We start from the raw sequence: 20,271 nt of genomic DNA, 5'->3' as shown, positions 1-20,271 counted from the left end.
CACTGTATTTAAAAGAAATATTAAAGGTAATTAAGAATCCCATTTAAAATAAGGTTTACTGATGCATACACACAAATGATCACAGCACAGTGAAGTACAATACACAACACAAACAGTAACAAGAAACAGTGTGATTCATGACATTATGAACATGTTAAGAGCACGTGTGTGCATGTGTAATATAGGATTGAATTCGCTGGTCACTGCATCTGTGTGTGAATACTGCATGATGAATTAGTGTGGTGAGGTCAGGTCTGTGTGCACCTGTTATATGTGTGGTATTTATAAGCAGACATGGGCTCCCCCTGTAGTGTGTGTGCACACGCGCGTGTGTGTGTGTGTGTGTGTGTGTGTGTGTGTGTGTGTGTGTGCGTACACATTTGTGTGTATCTAGGAGTGAGAGAGTGTGAACTTTACCAGTAGTGAAAGGAAAGACCCCTGTGTATACAGAAAAAAGAGATCAAAGACTCCCCTGACCAGAGGAGAGCTGGACCAGATCAATGTAACACCGGCGTGTGTGTGTGTGTGTGTGTGTGTGTGTGTGTGTGTGTGTGTGTGTGTGTGTGTGTGTGTGTGTGTGCGCGAGTGTGTGTGTGTGTGTGTGTGCGAGTGTGTGTGTGTGTGTGTGTGTGTGTGTGTGTGCGTGCGTGCGCGTGCGTGCGTGTGTGTGTGTGATTAAATATGCGCTTGTCACAAAGACAAAGAAAAAGAAAAAGAAGAGCGTGTTTCAGTTTATCACTAAAATTTGCTGTTGCCAGATTTACACAGGCCTGTTTCACACCACGAATATTAGAAGATGATAGAAATACACACGAAGCTTTACATCCAGATTTTCTGGACACAAGCTTCCCTTGCCGAGTCTGCTGGGAATTTATTCGAGATCAAACTAAAATAGAAAAATTAAAACTCTTAGAATGACCGTAAATTCATTCAACAATTTGAAGCAGGGACAACACCGTCCTTCTTTATACTGAAAATATATCAGGGGCCAGAGAAAGGCCCGAAGTATCTTTGTGGTTTCAAATTGAAGCCAAATCAGGGAGTGGACTGAAGGTCAGTATTGTAATACAATGTTTTTAAGTGCAAAGATTCTATGAAGCTCAATGTGATGTAAAAAAAACAACCTCTTTGTAATCACCTACGTCGCCACTGTCAGATTGATACCGGGTGAAGTGATGAGGTAAGGGTCCAAATTTGAATAGATAACGCAGGGTCATTAACAATCACTTCAGTGTGCTACACTGTTGCTCTCTCCAAGGTGCTGAATCCTGCGTAAGTGCTTACACTCTTAGATGTTATAAAATTCCTGCCGGTGATAAAAAAAATGGAGTAGCCCAACAGTAATAGTGACAGGAACTCACGCTGCAATGGAGAGGTTGGCAGCAGACAGTGGGCTGACTTCAGCCACCTCCTTGGCTTTCTGCAGGGCGATCTTCTGACTGGCAGCCTCCTCCTCTTCCTGTTCATCCTGCGGAAAGAAATTAGGGAGGGAATTAGAAGCAAGACATGGTTGAAGTGAGAACAGTGCAAGTGAGGGGAGAAAATATTGAATGGAGTATACAGTAAACTCCTGGTGGTAAGAAACGGTTCTGGGATGTTAAGCATAATTAAACTGTAGTGTACCTTGGTCAGTTCCTGTGCATTGGCCAAATTGTCCACAGCGATGGCCAAGAACACATTCAGCAGAGTGTCTGAACGCAGAGTTAAAAGCAAAATCCAAAAGCATTTAGGAGATTGTTTGTACACAAGCATAGAGCATAAAGGGCTTGGCTAAACCACGAATATTATAATGTATTTCATGGCAAGTTGATATATTGGATTACATTAGAAGGTCGTAGCGAGCATATCATTAATGATAGAATAACATCTCAGACAGAGATCCCTCTCCAGTGTCTGGTTTGGCTTACATGGATAAATGCTCATACCTGTGTGTGCATGTATGCACTTACAGTATCTTTTGCATAGCTTTGTATTGAGTCTAAAGTAAACTTAAAATATGAAAATGTAAATGTCCTCACTTTAAGTATCGACTTTATCTCAGTGTTTTGTATGCACTATACTTCTTTGCAATGTCACTGCCAAAGGATACAGTTGCCAAAAAGTGTGAGCACGATGAAGAACACAGAGAAGACCATGCCCTTGTTGACTCCGCCCTGAGACTTAATGCCGTCGTACATCACCATGTTCCAGTCCTCGCCGGTCAGGATCTGGCGCGCGCACACACACACACACACGCACACACACACACACACACACACACACACACACACACACACACACACACACACACACACGAATAATCAGACAAAGCCATACTAACACTCAGTAATTTGGTGAGTGTATACATGTGCACACAATTCATTTAAAATGCTGCAGTCTAAGCACACGCTCAGTCTCTCTTAGACACACGCCTTAAAGCACGTGAACAGGTTTTAGCACAATCATGCTCCTGACTAATGACATTTAAGAATTCAAAAGTTGCATTCTACATTTTACATCACTTCCTCGTGTGTAAATCCTCTTTCGTCTTTTAATCGTTTAGTCCTAATCCTGCCTCCGTCTTCTCCCACCACTCTGCTTCCCTCCCTCCCACCACCTGCCTCTCCCTCCCTCCTTCCCTTTTTACAGTACATTGTCTCCTCCGCTCACCTGGAACACTGTCATTATTGCTGCCGGGAAGGTATCGAAGTTGGTCGGAGGGGTGCCATTTTCAAAATTAAACCTAGCGGGGATAAAGGAAAAAAAAAAAAAAAAACAATAGGAGAGAGAGATGGAAAAGAGAAGTGTGAATGAAAGAACACAGAAGTAAAGAAGCAGTCAGCATGAAGAAGGCAGTGAAAACCAGAGGCATCGTACAACCTCAACATATGTTTTTCCAAAAACGACTTAAAAAAAAAAAGACTCCCTTTAATGACTATTAAAAGGAAGGTAGAAGAGAAATCAAGGTAAGGGAAACGAGCACTGACTGTCCTCCGAAGAGCTGCATGCCAAGCAGGGCAAAGACAACTATGAAGAGGAAGAGCAGGAAGAGCAAGCTGATGATGGACTTCATGGAGTTGAGCAGAGAGACGACAAGGTTACGCAAAGATGCCCAGTACCTGATGAACAGAGACCAAAAAGGGCGTGTTTAGTTGTGGTTGATGTCAGTGTAATATGACGGCCTTTATTTGAATATGACAAAAATAATGATAACAACGGACTCACTTGGTGACTTTGAATATCCTCAATAACCTGAGAGCTCGCAGTACACTGATACCAAACGATGTGCCCGGCTGGATGATGGAATACAGCACTTCGAATATACTGCCACATATCACCTGTACAGGCATATGCAGGCATGTGGTTATTCATCAGAATTAGTAAATAATGTGCATACATCAGCATACAGTGTGACACATTTGTGTGTATGTGAGGTTTATATGTGCCAACACAGTTATTTTTACGTGTTTAATAGGTGTGAATGTTTGCACCTGCATGAGGTTGTACACGTGTGTGTGTGTGTGTGTGTGTGTGTGTGTGTGTGTGTGTGTGTGTGTGTGTGTGTGTGTGTGTATGCGGGTGTGTTTTGTTTTGTATTTCTTCGCAGTGGAGACTCACAATGCAGTCAAAGCAGTTGAAGGAGGAGTTGAGGTAGGCCTGCTTGCCCAGGCCATACATCTTCACCATCATCTCTGTCAGGAATATCCCAAGGAAGATTAATTCAGCAAAATCTACACGGAGGGAAGAAGAAGAGAGGAGGGGGCCATCAGTCTCTGTTTCCAACCATCCATCCATCCATCCATCCATCCATCCACCCATCCACCCATCCAGCCATCCAGCCATATGTGCGCAAGAAAAGCCAGTATTTCATGATTATATAAGTGTGTATTTCTATTTGCAATTTATTTCAACACATCTTCTGGTTTCAATATATATTTTTTAGACCATTTTAATCTCTTTGCAATTCATTTGTTTCCATTTTGTTTCTTATCTCAGTTGATTCTATCCCATTTATGAGTGTTCGTAAGTGTGTATGTATACATTTAAAACGAGAGAGAATAAGACAAGAATCTGCGTGAGAGGAAGGTGCTGTGTGTTTGGATGTGCTTGTGCTAAATGGTTGGGTCAGCTCTTTCATGGATTTAGTCACATTACTGAAGAATTTGCTCACCCACTCCCTTCCAGTAAGCTGTCATGACAGTATTTGTGCATTTGTGGAGATAATCTGTGCATGCTTGCACTAAGTATGCGTGCGTTCCCCTCCTACTCACATAGAAAATCAGAAAGTGGTTCAGGCTGGTCGTAGTGCACCACAGCCACACACATTGTGTTGAGGCCCACCAAACACAGTACGGTCCAGTAAAAGGTCTGGGACTTGACAGCGTGTCGGATGAAGAAGCGTAATCGTCGCTCCCGCCGCTTGAAAGTCGACCCTTCGAGCTTGGAGCTCTTCAAGCTGGCGCGGGCAAACGGTGAACCTGGAAGAGTGAGCAAGGAAGATTGTATAACATCAGCTTCACTGTCAAGTGAACAGTGGTTCATTTGCATGATTGTGAATTAAGGGTATATATCTATATAGTTTCTTTTTACCGCTTTGATGCCGGCATTACTGTTCACAGTACTTGCTTGCACACTTAGCGTGTATATGAAGGATTCAAATTTGTATCAACTAATAGACAAATTAGGTCAAAATTTCCTATTCCTATATCGCAGAATGTTAACAGAAACATTAATGATACTCAAACAGGTTTACATTATTCTCGATGCTTAGATCATAGCAGAAAAAAAGGAGAGGAGAGGAGAGGAGAGGAGAGGAGAGGAGAGGAGAGGAGAGGAGAGGAGAGGAGAGGAGGGTCAGGTAATGCTGATATGCAAGATAAGATAGCATCTCTATGCACCTGTGGTTTGCCTCTATGTGTGTGTGTGTGTGTGTGTGTGTGTGTGTGTGTGTTGTGGGAACATAAATCTATTTACAAAGTCACAATGTGCAGTAAATGACTAATGTTAAGTTTTGGTTAAGATTAGTATGAGGGATGGTAAGTCTCCAGGAAATGAATGCAAGTCAATGTAATGGCCCCTGAAATAAAGGAAAAACGTGTGTGTCTGCATGTGCGTGTGTGCGTGTGTGCGAGAGAGACACACAATGTATCTTACCTACTGCCAGGTCGCCCTCCCCTTCCTCTGGGTTTAGAAGCTCAGCTTTGTTCTTATGGTTCTTTGTGGCTCGCCTTCGAGTACCTGTAATCAAAAGAAAATGTATCTGTAACAAAAACATGCTGATGCTGACATGTAAACTGATGTGTTACATTTATTAGTATCATTTAAAAGAGAGGGAAAAAAAATAATCACATTAACATATGCACAGTAGAAATTCATACCATCATATTCATTTTCATTTTCATCGTCCGCCAAGATGACCTCTTCTACAAAACACACACAAACAAACATGTTAATACAATATGTAGCTCCACTAAATTTACATCTGGTTACTTTCACAATACCTACCAACCTTTTTCTTTTTTTTAATAATCAATTGCCATTTCTAATTTAATTAAAACTGTAAAGAAGGAGTTTGGCCTGCACCTGTGCGTGTTAGTCATCCCTCCCTCCTTTGTGTTTCAGCTTCCTTGTTTTTATGTAGATTGTCTTTTCACAAGGATCAAAGGTCTGTTCCTCCTACCTGCTCCTTTATCTGCTCCTTCCTAAATCTACCATCCAACCCTCCATTCCTCTTATCTCCTCTACATCTGTCCTGTCCTCAGCAGATGGGCCAAAAGACTAGGAAAGAGACCTGTAGGCAAACACTGGGTCTTCTTGATCCAGATATTAAAACAAGTGTCTTTAATCCCTCCCACAGTGATTCAAATCACGACAAATATGCACATTGTACAGGTGCACTGGCGTTAAATTGAAGTTTGTGTAACATCTTGAGGAGACTTATACCTTTACTACACTAATAGTCCAGAATTGTGAGACAATTCATCATTTTTAGGCAAGTAATATCAAATTGCACCTCCTTATGGTAATGTCACAAGCTGGTTGTGAATTAGTTAGTTCACTGCCGGTGTGCACAAATATGGAGGCCCTGCATGCTCACAACAATAATCCCTAAGTCACCAACAAATACATCACAATATTGCCTGTGAACAAGTTGCAACATGATAAATTGTACATACCTGCTTTGCAGATCCACTCCAGGTAACCGTTGAGTTCCCTTTCAATCTGCTGCTGTCTTCTGAGCTTCAGGAACTCGCTCCTGTTCTCCACACGCTCTCTCTCTTTGGCAAACTCCCTACAAGGAAGCACACCACACAAATTTACTGGAAACTTTCTATGTATTTCTTTGTATTTTTAGTGTGACGTACATCCAACAAACTGTAAATATTTTCTACCATTTATTAAATGGTGAATGTAAAAAAATGGAAAATAATGAATAACCAACCCTTTGTCACACACTTACCCTGACAACACACCCAGCACCAGGTTGAGCATGAAGAAGGAGCCGATGATGATGAGGGGGATGAAGTACATCCAGTTCCATGCGCTCCCTGAGGCATCGTTGCTCTGGAAACAACACACGGGGAGACATGAGACGGAGTGATCAATGTTTTACTCTTTACCCGTGTACATGATTAAAATAGCATCTCAGCTAACAGAAACATCACATCATCAATTGTACAAGAACCTAAAAGGTGGTTTGGAATCCAAATATTAAATCAGTAAGGCAGAAACAGATGGCAAAACTGAGCAGCTGCATGAAATATTTGTAAAGGCATATATTTTGGTTTGTCAAAGTCTGTCTCTGTATTGAAGAAACTATTTTTCTTTTTAGGGTTGATTGTCAAGTTAAGCATCCATACACGCCACAAATTATATTTTCCTTAAATACTCAGAATACCAAGAAGCTGTTCATATAGTTGAAGAAAATCTGGAGTAAACATCATGATAATAATCTGTGTGAATCTCAAGAATGAAAGTCCAGTCAATGATGCCATTAAAGAAATAGGAGGTCAGTGCACTGCTGTCCACTGTTGTTGGAAATATATGCTACAGCAGGGCTGACATGATTTTTGCTTTAAGTCATCTCAATAAGTAAATGCATATCTGCCACTCTATTTAGCTGCTCTGTCAGAGTAAATAATGTATAACAAATGCTTTGCTGTCTCCGTCTCTGTCTCTGCCATCCTCCTGTCCAGACCGTTCCTCCATTTTCTTTATTCACTCCCTATTGTTTTGTGTCTTCCCGTTGCTTTTTCCAGCCTTCTTTAATTTACGTAAATGTTTGTTCATTCTTTCCTTCATTCCCTTCTTCTTCTTACCCTCCATCCTGCCTCTTTTTTCTGTGACCATCTCCTCCCTGTCACTTCTCAGCCTCTACATTGATTTTCTTGTATTTTACCCTTCCCACCTTGATACACCTGCTTCTCCTTCCTGTATTAAGATCTCTTTCTCCTAGCCTCCCCTCTCCATCCTCCCCAGTCTCCTCCATCTTTCCTTCCTCCTGCACGAAAGCTTGTATCGCCGCTGTGTACCCAATGTACCGCAGACACTTTTTTCTACCATTAAACTTTTATTGCTCCCCTCCCCAGCAGCTGCAAGAATAACTCGGGCTGAACAGGCCCTTTTAAATATAGAGCAGCAACGGGAAGGAGGGACACAAGGAGAGAGACACAGAGTGAGAGGGGACAGGAGGGAGGAAGAGAGGGAGGAATGGAGGAGGAAAGGCACCGGGGAGAGAAAGATAAAGAAAGAAAAAAGTGGGGGAACAAAGAACAACAACCAAAAAAAAAAAAAAGAGCAGCTGGGAGGAATAAGACAGACTGAGAGGGAAGGGAGATTGGAAAAGAGACGACTACAGTAACACTCAAAGACCCTCATCTACCTCTGGTCTCCATAGCAACCGTTACCACTGACGGCAGGGAACTATTCAGTCTTAGACATGAGTGATGATACTGTTCAGAACCTGGTACCCATTTTATGGGTAGATGCAGTGTGCACAGGTTGAAATCACCGGAGGTCTTACCAGCTGAATTTTAATATTTTATAAGAAAAAAAATATATACAGTATATGGTTTGGTTGCACAGTCAATTCAAAACCTGAAAATACTATAGTGACTACTGACTGACATGTTGAACAAAAATAAGACCCGAGTTCAGATAAATTTCATCCTTTTTACCTTTTAACCTTCTGCTTGTCAGTTTTATCCATAAAAAAAAGGAACACTAAATATGGCAGAAATACTGCTTTGATAATACATTAGAAGTAATGTATTTATGCCTTTCCCCTGAACACAGGGTCCACATGGTAAACAAACTGATAGATTTCTCTAATTCTCATTAACTGGCAAAGGTGTTTGTCTGCTGTTGCAGCCCATCCATGACAACGACTGATGGGTTTTACATTCTGGGCTGTTTTCTCTTCACTTGAATGATCTTTGTTATTCTCGCACATACCTAATGGCACAAAAAGTCTTTTATTTTATTCCTGCCTTACTCGATGCATCGTGCTCTGTAGACATGCTCTGGTCAGCGATTGTGTACATAAGTTGTTCAGCAATACGTACATAGTAGAGCAGGTCGGTCCAGCCCTCCATGGTGATACACTGGAAGACGGTGAGAATAGCAAACAGGATGTTGTCGAACTGGGTGATGCCATAGTTTGGTCCCAACCAGTACTGTCTACAGGTGGTGCCCTGTGGACACAGCCGCGACGGAAGCTCTGTCCCACACGGAAACTCTTCTCGGATCTCACCTGAACGTGGGAGGAATGGGGAGGTGGATCAAAATAAAAGGCAGGTAGAGGCACATATATACAGTATATATATATATTTTTTTTTTAAGTTATTGTAGACACAGTGTTCTTTCTGATCTATAAACTTCCTTTAGGGGAAACGTTGGCAAAGGCCACAGATAGAGAATGCTGAGGCGACATTCACCATCACAAAATCATGCTTGAGATACTGCAAACAATTTAATGCCAAAGATGCTATGTAGTTGAACTACATTTCAATACTAATTTTAGCACTGCAACTATTTAAAGTCCACCTCAGCAGGAACAGGTGCAGTCTTCTCTGGGGCAAACAGTAAGCAAATTAATCCTGACTGCGCTATCGGCAAACACACGCACGCGCGCACACACACACACACACACACACACACACACACAAACATACGAACACACACTCCCGTACCTGTGTGATTGTCAAAGCAGGTTGTGTGGAATTTGCCCATGTAGAACTCCAGGCCGATGATGGCAAACATGAGGATGGCAAAGAAAAGCAGCAGGCCAATTTGCAGCAGAGGGATCATGGCCTTCATGATGGATTTGAGCACCACCTGTAAGCCTGAAGGACACAGATATATCATCAGGATTTTTTTCCTTAAAGTTATCATCGTAAGTTTTACTTTTAACGGGTTTCTAACAATAAGAATCACAGGATCTGAAAAGACGGCTCTCTCCTTCTACTAATCAGAGCAGTTAAGCTTTTTTTTATATAAAGAAATCCCTTCATATCCTGCACCAGATGGTTCTTTTTTTCACCGCTTAATGCACCTAAAATCACAGACAGTAAGAAAATCAGTATATGACTTCTTTCATGACAAAATGAGAACTTTAATATCGGGATTTTTTTTTTTAAATTTTCTTCGCATTCATCATTTGTTATGAAATCTCCTTTAAAGACTGTATCAGTCACTTATATCAGGATTCTTAGATTACACAGTTAACTACTTTGCTGCTCTGAGTGGAGGAGGCCCCAGTTTTATGCTACAGAAGTCATTCAACCTGTGATCACACAATATGGTCTGCTGACATGTTTAGCTGACATTAAATAAATTCTTTCTAAAATATATATTCTTACAAACAAAATGTCTCAAAGGCGTCAATGACTTTTAATTTCACGTGCTCAAATGTTTTGGGAAATGCTGCCACCCTTTTTTCAAATGTACAGCACATATATGGTGTCATACTCCAATTTGACAGAAACCCGAGTGACTTTTGTGATGAGTAAGCCCTGGTTTGCCTGTTCAGGCCTATAGTGGGGAACGGGCTATTAATAACACTGCAGTGGCAGTCGTGCTGGAACTCTACTGCCATCATAACATTTTAAAAATGAGCAGAGTGTGCATAGAAGAGCCGCTTTTGTTGGTGCATTATGCAGAACAACACAGAAGCGGCATAAATCCTTGACCCAAATGCTTCTCCGTGCTATTTTGATCCTTCAATAAAGTCTAAAACCATTCTGCACTTTACAAATATCAGTTTGTCATTTGTTAAGGAATGACACAGAAGCTGTTTGGCATAAGGGTGGGAGGCAAAAACTGCAAGAAAGTCTTTATTTTTAGTGGTAGTTCAAATGAGGAGTATCAACTTACTGGGAATACCGGACACCAGTTTGAGAGGCCGCAGCACTCGCACAGCCCTGAGGGTCCGCAAGTCAAAATCTGAGCCCACAGTGGACAGAATCCTGAAGGGAAAAAGACAAATGCACAGAAGTGTGCACAGCAAATCAAATAAATACAGTATATAATCAATATATAAGCTTGTCACTGTCAGTCAACCTCTCTGTTTCTATCTTTCACACTCAAACACACTCACGTCCATGCCAAGTCATCACACACAAGCAGCTGAGCACTGTATGTAAATCCTGTAAGAGCTGAGCTGATCAATACAGCTGACAAGTGAAGTAGGACAGAGAAGTGTATCAGGGTGAAGGAGGGATCCACTAAAGGAGGGTGTTTTGTATCAGGATAAGAGAGGGGCTAGAAAATGGGAAGGGGGAGAGATTGAGAGATGGAGGAGAGGGAGGATGGGAGGACAAAGACGGAGGGTTGAGGGGAGAGAAAGTTAGAGGCACCGAGAGAGAAAGAAAGACAGAGCGGGAGGGGGTGGGGGGGGGGGGGGGTGGAGCTCTGGCAGATGGTGAGAAGCAGAGATGCTGACTCGCTTATTTCTGCCTATTCTTATTCTTGCTACATCTATTTCTCTCCAACTCGTCGTCAGACTACAGAGTAAACAAGTTCTGGTGTGTGCTACCGCACCTGAATCGCCACTCGTCATCTGAATAGAAGATTGTAAACAGCATGTGCGCGTCTGTGTGCACTTGAGAGGGTTAAGATGTTCCCTTGAGCTGCCAGACTTCCAGTCAGTCCCCTCGTCTGACGCACACCGTGAATCATCCTACTTCCCACTTCTCTCTCTCTCTCTCTCTCTCTCTCTCTCTTTCATCCTGTCTCTCTGACACATTTCTGCTTTCCTCTGTTCCACTAAAAGGCCCAGTGACACAGCAGAGCCTTAATCACAGGTTTGAAGTCCGCCTGCTTTGCTAGGAATCCAACGAATTAAGATCGAAGGGAACAGCGACACCGACTCAGGGTCTATGGGTGATGGTATACTCAGTTGTGGTTTTGAATGCCGTATTGCGTAACCAGGAAGCCCCCCACTGGTAGGTGCTCTCCATCACGAGTGCAGGACCCAAGTCCTTGTAATGACATTGTGTGATATCAAATGCCTCGTCAGAGGCTGACCTGTAACTGAGAGGTTCCTGGTTTGGTCAGAAGGTATTAATGTACTTTGTCTGCACAAGACCTGACATTTTTTAGAGGTACATTATAGCTGGGAGCAATACAATTAAAGTGAGACCTATAAATCACAGAAATGCAAATGTCTTCTTAAGAAGGCATCTCTGCCAAGGGACAGGGAACAAAGACAAGCAATCAAAACTGATTGTGTCTGTAAAAAGAATCAATGCCAGTAAGAAAGCAAATCAACTGACTGTAAAATTGAATTAAGAAAAGCATTTTTATTTTTTTAATACATATTATGTGGAGTTTTGACCACTAGTCCACAAAACGACGCTGGGTTATGTCTGTAAACACATTGCTGGGTTGTTCGGGATACTGTAAACACAGCGTTGTCTTAATCATGCTGGGTCAAAGGGGTCGTAAGGGGTTTCATTACAGCTGAACACCTGGTTGGGATATTTTAACCCAGGAGCTGCTTCATCCTTCTCCTCTATTGTCCAACTGTCTGCTGGAACTTTCTGGATTCATCTCTTGAGGTGGTCAGATGTTGACATAGAGGCCAGATTTTATGGTAAGTTATTATGAATAATTTACCTGTACTGTAATAAATTAAAGCTAAACCATAACTGCAGCCTTTTGGGATTTAAAAAAAATAAAAATTTATGTGTGACGGTCTCCTGGCTTTATTGTTCACCTGGCTTCAGCTGTGGTGTTGCACATTTTTATCATAACATTTTATGTAACGTTAGCTGGTCAGCTATTGTTAGATTTTATTATTGTGTGAAGGTAAGGGGCATCATGTTTCTAACCAGTCAACCTCCATATGCTTTGCTGTTGTCCTGAGGTCTCTGTCTCTTTTGGGGTAAAACTGACTTGTGCAGCAGACTTCCATTTTGTTCCTTCCTTTGATTAACTTCATCAAATGCTGCTGTCACCTTTACCGGTAACATCCTCTCACATCAAGACAGCACAACATTAGTAGATGCATTATACCGGCAGTTGTCACGTAAGTTCATCCAATTTGAAACATAAATTAGCCTATTCATAGTTCTGCATTCACATCATATATCCATTTTATTTAAAAAAATAATGCATAATATTGTAAAATTAAATGGCTATCTTCTTTGTTGAGAATTTGAAAAGAAAGTATTTACGTTAAAAATATTTTTAATGAAACATTTTAATTTTGTTTCGCTGTAACAAGCTGTTATGGATGAGTTGTCCCATCAAATGCAAGGCAATATAAACGTGCTTAATCACCACCATGATGGCCTGTCTTTGTATAATGTGTGTACATGATTATGGGAAATTTATATAAAGTACCCAACAATCGTGATTATGTAGCATTATTATTAATATCATTATTAAATAGAAAGTTAGCAAGGCAATAAGACAAGAAATAACCCAATGTATTGGTAATATTTAACCCAATATAGTTATTTTCACTCACTAAATTGGGTCAAATTAAATAACCCAGTGTGGGTCTTATTTAATCCAGCAATAGAGTTCATTTGACTCATTGGGTTGGTTAAAATGAACCCAGCATTGTTTTGTGTGAGGAGCTCACTGTGGAGCAATATTTTTATGGGTATACCCTCGTTTGTTTGTGTTGTGCATGCGAGCACATGGATGCCGATGGTTGTTGAGGGTAACATGCAGGTTGTGTTTAAATATTAGATTTTATTAAGAATCTATTTATTGTTTACTTTCTTAATAAGAAAGTAAACAATAAAATCTAATATTTTATCAAAAGTATTTTTAGAACATTTAAGCAAAGACAAACTGTATGTTCACTTGTTACAATTTAAAAAAAAAAAAAAATTACACAAATTGTTTAAGACATATTTTGACTGTATTGCTACTCAGAATTAGCTTCCTGTCTGCTCATGCAGGAAGATGAAACTCAATATTTCTTTGACCGGTTGTTGTATTTCAATAAATGTATGTTACTCTTGATAGCAATAAGATCTTGTTGAGAACACTGCTTCACAGGGAAGGCACAGAGCAGGCTCGGCTACACAACGTGACCCAGAAAGCAGGTAAGGATTTAGTGTTTCGCTCAAGGATACATTAGCCTGAAAGATACTCAGCAACACAGAACACTACAATGATGCAACTGAGGATGGCAATGAGAGGAAAGATGATTTTGACAATGTAAAGGTGGACTTGCAACACACAAGAGAAGACAGAAATGCACAAGGAAGAGAGGAAAACTAAAAGTAGCAAATTATTAAAAAAAAACAAAAAACTAATTCACACTGAAAGATGCACAAGATGATGATCAGAAAGCCTACTAAGCCTTCTGTGTTTGAAATGTGGGGACTTGCAGTATTGAGCTTGAAGCATTTTTATTTATCCTCTAATCCCACATTAGAGGATAAATAAAATGCTTGTATGAAGCATTGTATGAAGCAATGTATGAACATTTTAACAATGCTGATGGCTGTGATTTTCTGATAGAAATAACCTGCATATTTAAATACGGCGTGTGTGTGTGTGTGTGTGTGTGTGTGTGTGTGTGTGTGTGTGTGTGTGTTGCTGTCTGTGCTGACATGAACAAACACAAACACACACACACACACACCTGTTTTCATTTTGAGTATAAATAATACATGATGATCTGTGTTTGCATTATTGGGGACTCAATACAGAAACCATTTGACGAAGTCCTGCCCTCAATTAATTGATTAAGTACAAATCAATTAATGTAATCTATTTCTGTCACATGACTATCAATACAGTAACACTGACGCTGACGACAACGGTGATGACAAAAATGATGATGATGACGATGGCGATGAAGGTGCCAAGAATGATGATGATGATGATGATGTGGTAAAAATAATTCCATTTCTAAACAGCATCTGCTGTCACAAACAGTGTCAGACCGATGAGGCAGTTCCTCATTCACACCGTCTCCACGGTTACTGGGCCCTTTCTCATTCATAAGTGTTTCCATGGCAACAGAGACCTTGGCTCATTGATAGAATCTCTGCATCACCTTGGTAACAGGGCCAAGGGAGGAGCTAAATTGATTGTTGTTGTTTTTTTTCCTCATCTCTTGTCTCTTTAATGTAAATGTTTCGCAACTCACACAGCACACGTGTACACGGACACACACATCTGCACAGCAAACAGGCATAGGTTGGAGCTGAAACGTATCGACGGAAAAATAATTGTATTTATTTAAGTATGCACGGTGGAAAGTGGGTCATTTGTAATGAAAAAAAAAAAAAATCTTCCTCATCAGGGACAGACGCAGTCTCCTGTATATGTCGTACACTTAAACCAAAAACACGCACAGGTAAACACAGACGCCTGCACTTTAGAGGGAGGAACACTAATGATTGAGGAGAATCACAATAAGCAATACTGTGATTACACAATCTCCCCACTGTCCACTTCTCCTGGGAATCCAACGCATTATACAAACAATATTTTTTGCCTGTTCTCTCTGTCTGCTTTCCTGCTGACTTCAGCTAAACGTAGTTAATTATCTCCGTCCACATCACTGACTAAATCGCTTCATCTCCCCTCCAAACGCTCAACTTATCTTTCCTTGTGTCCTTCCTTTCTTCTCTTACCGTGATTCAGCTATTTCAAATTTAACATATTGTCAAGATTGGACATGTTCTCTTATATTAAACCCTACCTTAGCAAGAAAAGGTGGAAGATCATTAATGCCATTTTATCCTTTTATAATGATATTTGATGAATTTTACATTGATGGAAAAAGCATTACACATGTAGCTTCATGTCAGAAATGAGGGTAGTACCTTCACAACACACTATTTCATTATCTGAATGTTAAAGCTACTCAGAATTGCAATTTATTTCTCACAGTAACCCTGAAACACATTTTAAACTGGAGGACGCACGGTCGCCTGCCAGAAAGTCCTGGATGTGAACCTGCTGGCCAGCTGGGGCCTTTCTGTGTGGAGTCTTATTCCGGGTGCTCTAGTTTCCTCCCACAGTCCAAAAACATGTGACTTTAGGCTAACTGGCGACTCTAAATTGACCGTAGGTGTGAATACGAGCGCGAAAAGGTTGTCTGCCTTCATGTGTCAGCCTTGTTATTGACTAGTGACCAGTCCGGGGTGTACCCTGCCACTCGTTCTGTGTCAGCTGGGATTGTCTCTAAAGAGGAGGAAAAAAAACAGCTAACGGATGGATGGACATACCACTTTAAGACAGCATGATTTCATAATACTTCTAAATGTTCAAATAAACTCAGTAATTTTTCTTATTGACAATATTTAATGTATCATTAATTTGAATATTACATTTCAGTTGATTTTAAAGTAATTAAAAGGTCCTCCCTTGCTTTGCTCCTTCACTTCTCTGTGTTCGTCGTATCTAATCAAGAAGCTGAACAAGCGTACAGGAAGGCATTACAGAGGGGGATGGCTATAAACTAAGGGTAATTGGACTAATAATCAATAGTGGATATAAAAAACAACTAGCTTATTCCCAGTGCCAAACCACTCTGGCAATTTACTACAACAGATCAGGTCAGCACACATAAGGGTGCGCACAAATCAAATGACATCTAACAAGGTTGTAGAGTGAATGCCTCATCTAGCTAATCTATTCAGACGTGTTAAGTGCCATTTGTGTGTTTGTATGTGTTTGAAGGGAGCGCCAGCAAGTGCACAAGGGGTGAGTCGGAAACGGAAAAGAATGTTTGAAGTGGAAATGCGTCTGTGTGTGTGTGTGTGTGGGAGTGTGTGTGTGTAGGTGTGTGTGTGTGTGTGTGCGTGTGCATGCATGTGCATTGGTCAGTGTTATCAAAGGTTTCCACCAGAGGTGGGTAGAAAGGCCAAGTAGCCTTTCATCTTCAAAGAGCTGTCCTGCTAAAAACACAACCGCCATTCACTGAAAGCACAACAAAGAACTGTATGTGTGTGTGTGTGTGTGTGTGCGTGCGTGCGTGCGTGCGTGCGTGCGTGTGTGTGTGCGTGTGTGTGAGTGTAAAATGTATTGACTTCAGTCTGTGTCCATAATGTATCATGGGAATGTACAGTATACTGTTTGTGTGTTGGAAGAACTGCAGCATATTCTCTCAATATAACACTCACCTTTACTGTCGATCATGTTTGGCGACTGTCGTTTACACTGCACAACAACAGTATGTTGATGTCATGAAACATTCTTAAATATTCCACTATACTTTTCTTATTACGAGTCATCTGCCTCCTTCCTCTATATTTTACCTAATTATTTCAATGATGCGTTTGTTTTTAGGCCTTTAATTGTTCTATCACTTCCCTTACTTCACACCTCAACCTGCAGAATAGCGCCTCAGATCGTGGCAATTCCTGCACTGTGTCTTTTCCACTGCCTGTTTGTGTGTGCCCGGAGTGATTTGTCACTCATCTATATCTATTCATAACACAACCAACTTCATTTCAGTGTCTAGATATTACCAACCAGTGCTTGTGGAGCCCATGATCACCCCGAAGCCATCAGACACCTCACTTCAGAATAATCTACAAAAAGATCTGCTGGTGCAACAGAGAGATCGGGGAGCAGTTTTAATACGATTTAATAATGGATTTTTGATAATTGATTTTGTCTTACTAAACACAAGGGAGAGGGAGGATGTGAGACAAGGCATTAAATGGGGGTCTCGTTTCCTTCTGCTCTACATCTCCTTCCTATCCTTCTTCCTCTCTGCGGCTCACTACTTCCTGCTGTCTCTCTGACACTCGTCCTCTCACCTCTCTTCTCTCTTCTCTCTTACAGTCACTCTGTTGTGCCACACTGAGAGGAACTTGGCTTCATGATTGCTCTTATTAAAGCATAAGGACATACTGCCAGACTGAGTGCTCACTCAGCGTGTGTGTGTGTGTGTGTGTGTGTGTGTGTGTGTGTGTGTGTGTGTGTGTGTGTGTGTGTGTGTGTGTGTGTGTGTGTGTGAGAGAGAGAGAGAGAGAGAGTGAGAAAGAGAAAGGTGGGCAGAAGGGGGCAATCACTTTTTTTTCACAGGTGCTTTGTCAGCAAAGATGCACAAGGTTTATGTAACCCATGAAGCTCTCCAAATCCCCACGTGCACACACACAAACATGCAACGACCTCAGTGGAATAATCTGCGCCAGTACTCCCACACAATATTTTCACTGGACACACTAGCCCATAGTACAATTTTACTATGTAATTTAATGACACGGGCAAAAAAGTATGACTGCTGTTAAAATGCACCGTGTCTCTGTTTTAACAGATGAAATCAGAAAGAAACAACAGAAGCAGGCGGAAAGTACAGCATGAAGTTAAAGGCCATCTTAACATGTTCGGTGGCAAATCAGCTTTGAGCTCCCAGACATTCGCAAGCATTTAATACACATTTGTCCTCTTTCATTACTCATGCACTCACTCATGCATCATCTCCATCAAGACCACGTCAGTCTTTAGCTGGACCCGTACACCAATATGTGACAGTCGTAAACACATCAGTGGAGCTTACTGTGTCTTTAAAGAAATATGTATGGTAGAAGGAATGACATTTGACAGTCGGGTTTGATGGATGGATTGGCAAATGGATACAAGACAAATCAGTGCATTACTGAATATGAAATGGAAATCCATTTGCATGGTGTACAAACAACCATTCAGCTCCTCTTCCCTCATTTTATTTCAGTCAATCTGATTTATTATCTATTTCCTCTGCTCTGTTTCTATAATCTGGAATCTAATAATAACTTTATCATGTTAATTCTATTACTATGTATCTTAACTCCCCCTTATTGACAACATTTCTGTCACAGGCGTGCGTCCCTTTGTGCTTGTTCTCACCTTCTTATTGAGCATTACGATGAAATAGCATTGTGGTCCAATGCAAAACTGCATTGTGGTCACTGTCCAACCCTCCTCCTTCTGAAGGAAATTGCTTTAGTGTTGCATTTGGTATCTAAATCTCCTCATGTTTTCACTGCTGGTCTTTATATGCTCTCTGGTCTGCTGTTTTCCCTCCCTTTCTTGTTCTCCTTCATTTTTTGCACTCTTACTGTCTGTTTAAATGATTTCCCTTCACCTCTCTGTCACGACTTACCAAGCAGCACCTGTAAACTTGTTTTTTACATCATCCCTCCTTGCCTTCTCTCCAGTGTCAGCTCCCGCTGTGCCCCCCACCCCTTCTGTCTCTGTATATATCGAGGTGACATTTGTTCACTACCCAGGCTGCAGGCTGCCTGCAGTTGTACTCTGTGATCTCACTGCTGCCTTACGCAGGATGGAGCCATTCATTAGGGCAAAGGAGCAGGGAAAGGACACTCGCACACATATGTGCATACAGGATCACACTAAAACACATGACAAACTCTCACAAAACCCTTTGTTTTTTCATGCTCGTACATATTATGCATGCACGTGTGTGAGTGTTAGTGTGTGTGTGTGTGTGTGTGCTTTCCTCGTGTCTATTTGTTTGCCACTCACCCTGTGAGCACCACCACAAAGTCCATGACGTTCCATCCATTTCTCAGGTAGGAGTTCTTATGGAAGGCGAAACCAAGCGCCAGTATCTTTATTCCAGACTCAAAACAGAAGATCCCAATGAAGTACGGCTCTGTATCATCCTGACGAGCGAGAGGGAGAACAAGCAAAGGATGGGAGAGGGAAAAGAGGAAGGAAGGTTAAGGGATCTTAAAAAAACAAAAAAAACACTGAGATAAAGAAGGACAGCTTTCAGTAAGTATATGAGTTTGTTTTAATGTGTTGATTTTTTGCAGGCAAGTGTGGCTACAAAGAGATGAATGAGAATTTGTCTTATATATGCATATGCAGATTTATATTTTGTCATGCATCCTAAATATATATATATATATATATATATATATATATATATATATATGGACAGTTGCATTTTTTTTTCCAGAGTGAAAAATAATCTGAAGCTGCACACATCTCCACTCCAGGTAAACAAAGCCACAACTGTCCCCCGGATTTCATCATGTCTACATGTGGCACACATCCTATAACATTGTCTGTTGAACTTACCAGGCGTTCAGACAGCGGTGTCTTGTCCCCATCGGGCAAATGTTGTTCCAGAGCCAGGACGATGCAGTTGGCAATGATGGTGGCTAAAATCATCCACTCAAATGGAGTGAGGAAGGTCAGTCAAGGAACAAATCGAGTCAGTTTCTACCCCAAATAAAATGCGCAAAATGTAAAAAATACAACTTGACATAGTAAGTGTTTTTTAGATCATGGCACGATGTGTCTCACCTCTATAGCTTTACAACAAGCAGTACCACGAGTAAAACACGTTTGTCACACTCTACACTTAGTGGTTGATTAGGCCAACATGTTTCTGCGTTTGTATAACATCAACATTTCTTTCTGCAGCCAGTTGGGGTTTTTAAGAATCATTATTATAAACAGTGCTTCCGTGTAGGTGCAAATCAGACCAGATATTTATGGTAGAGATGGGCCAGATGGCCAAAACTTGCAGATTTGAGCTTTATTTTGTTTTCAAATGCGAACACATAAAACTTGATTAGCAGTTTTGTAAACTATACAAGTAGATAAAAAGATGAGAATGCCTCATTATTAATTTTGTATTCAACTATTTAGGCTGCAAGGCACCATAAATCCTAAACAGAATATTAAACCAAAGAGTGTCTATCATTATTTAATTTTTTTTAATTTATGCATTTCAAGGGTCAAAAAATGCATGCTATAATAACAACATCCAAGATCCAGAGATAAAATGATAACATTGGTATACTAATATAGAAAAAGAAAAATAATCTCCACACTTTGTAAGCATTTGGA

The 20,271-nt window shown here is 40.9% G+C and overlaps 1 protein-coding gene across 1 annotated transcript in view; it reads right to left on the bottom strand.

The window, feature by feature from the left end:
* The window catches only part of cacna1aa (calcium channel, voltage-dependent, P/Q type, alpha 1A subunit, a), a 66,197-nt gene extending 46,570 nt beyond the window's left edge, over positions 1-19,627 (bottom strand). The window contains 17 exon segments of the mRNA XM_069149307.1: positions 1,362-1,468; positions 1,624-1,691; positions 2,090-2,207; positions 2,650-2,722; positions 2,967-3,098; positions 3,205-3,317; positions 3,598-3,710; positions 4,251-4,457; positions 5,134-5,217; positions 5,358-5,402; positions 6,156-6,271; positions 6,440-6,543; positions 8,544-8,731; positions 9,171-9,323; positions 10,354-10,445; positions 18,934-19,073; positions 19,495-19,627. Coding sequence (XP_069005408.1) covers positions 1,362-1,468; positions 1,624-1,691; positions 2,090-2,207; positions 2,650-2,722; positions 2,967-3,098; positions 3,205-3,317; positions 3,598-3,710; positions 4,251-4,457; positions 5,134-5,217; positions 5,358-5,402; positions 6,156-6,271; positions 6,440-6,543; positions 8,544-8,731; positions 9,171-9,323; positions 10,354-10,445; positions 18,934-19,073; positions 19,495-19,587 — 1,946 coding nt within the window. The 5' untranslated portion in view covers positions 19,588-19,627.
* Between the last annotated feature and the right edge of the window lie 644 nt (positions 19,628-20,271).

This window comes from Embiotoca jacksoni, unplaced genomic scaffold (assembly GCF_022577435.1).
Source record: "Embiotoca jacksoni isolate LCO1_2020_lvr unplaced genomic scaffold, fEmbJac1.0.p SCAF_15, whole genome shotgun sequence".
Taxonomy (NCBI): domain Eukaryota; kingdom Metazoa; phylum Chordata; class Actinopteri; family Embiotocidae; genus Embiotoca; species Embiotoca jacksoni.
This window is presented reverse-complemented; position numbering and strand designations above follow the sequence as displayed.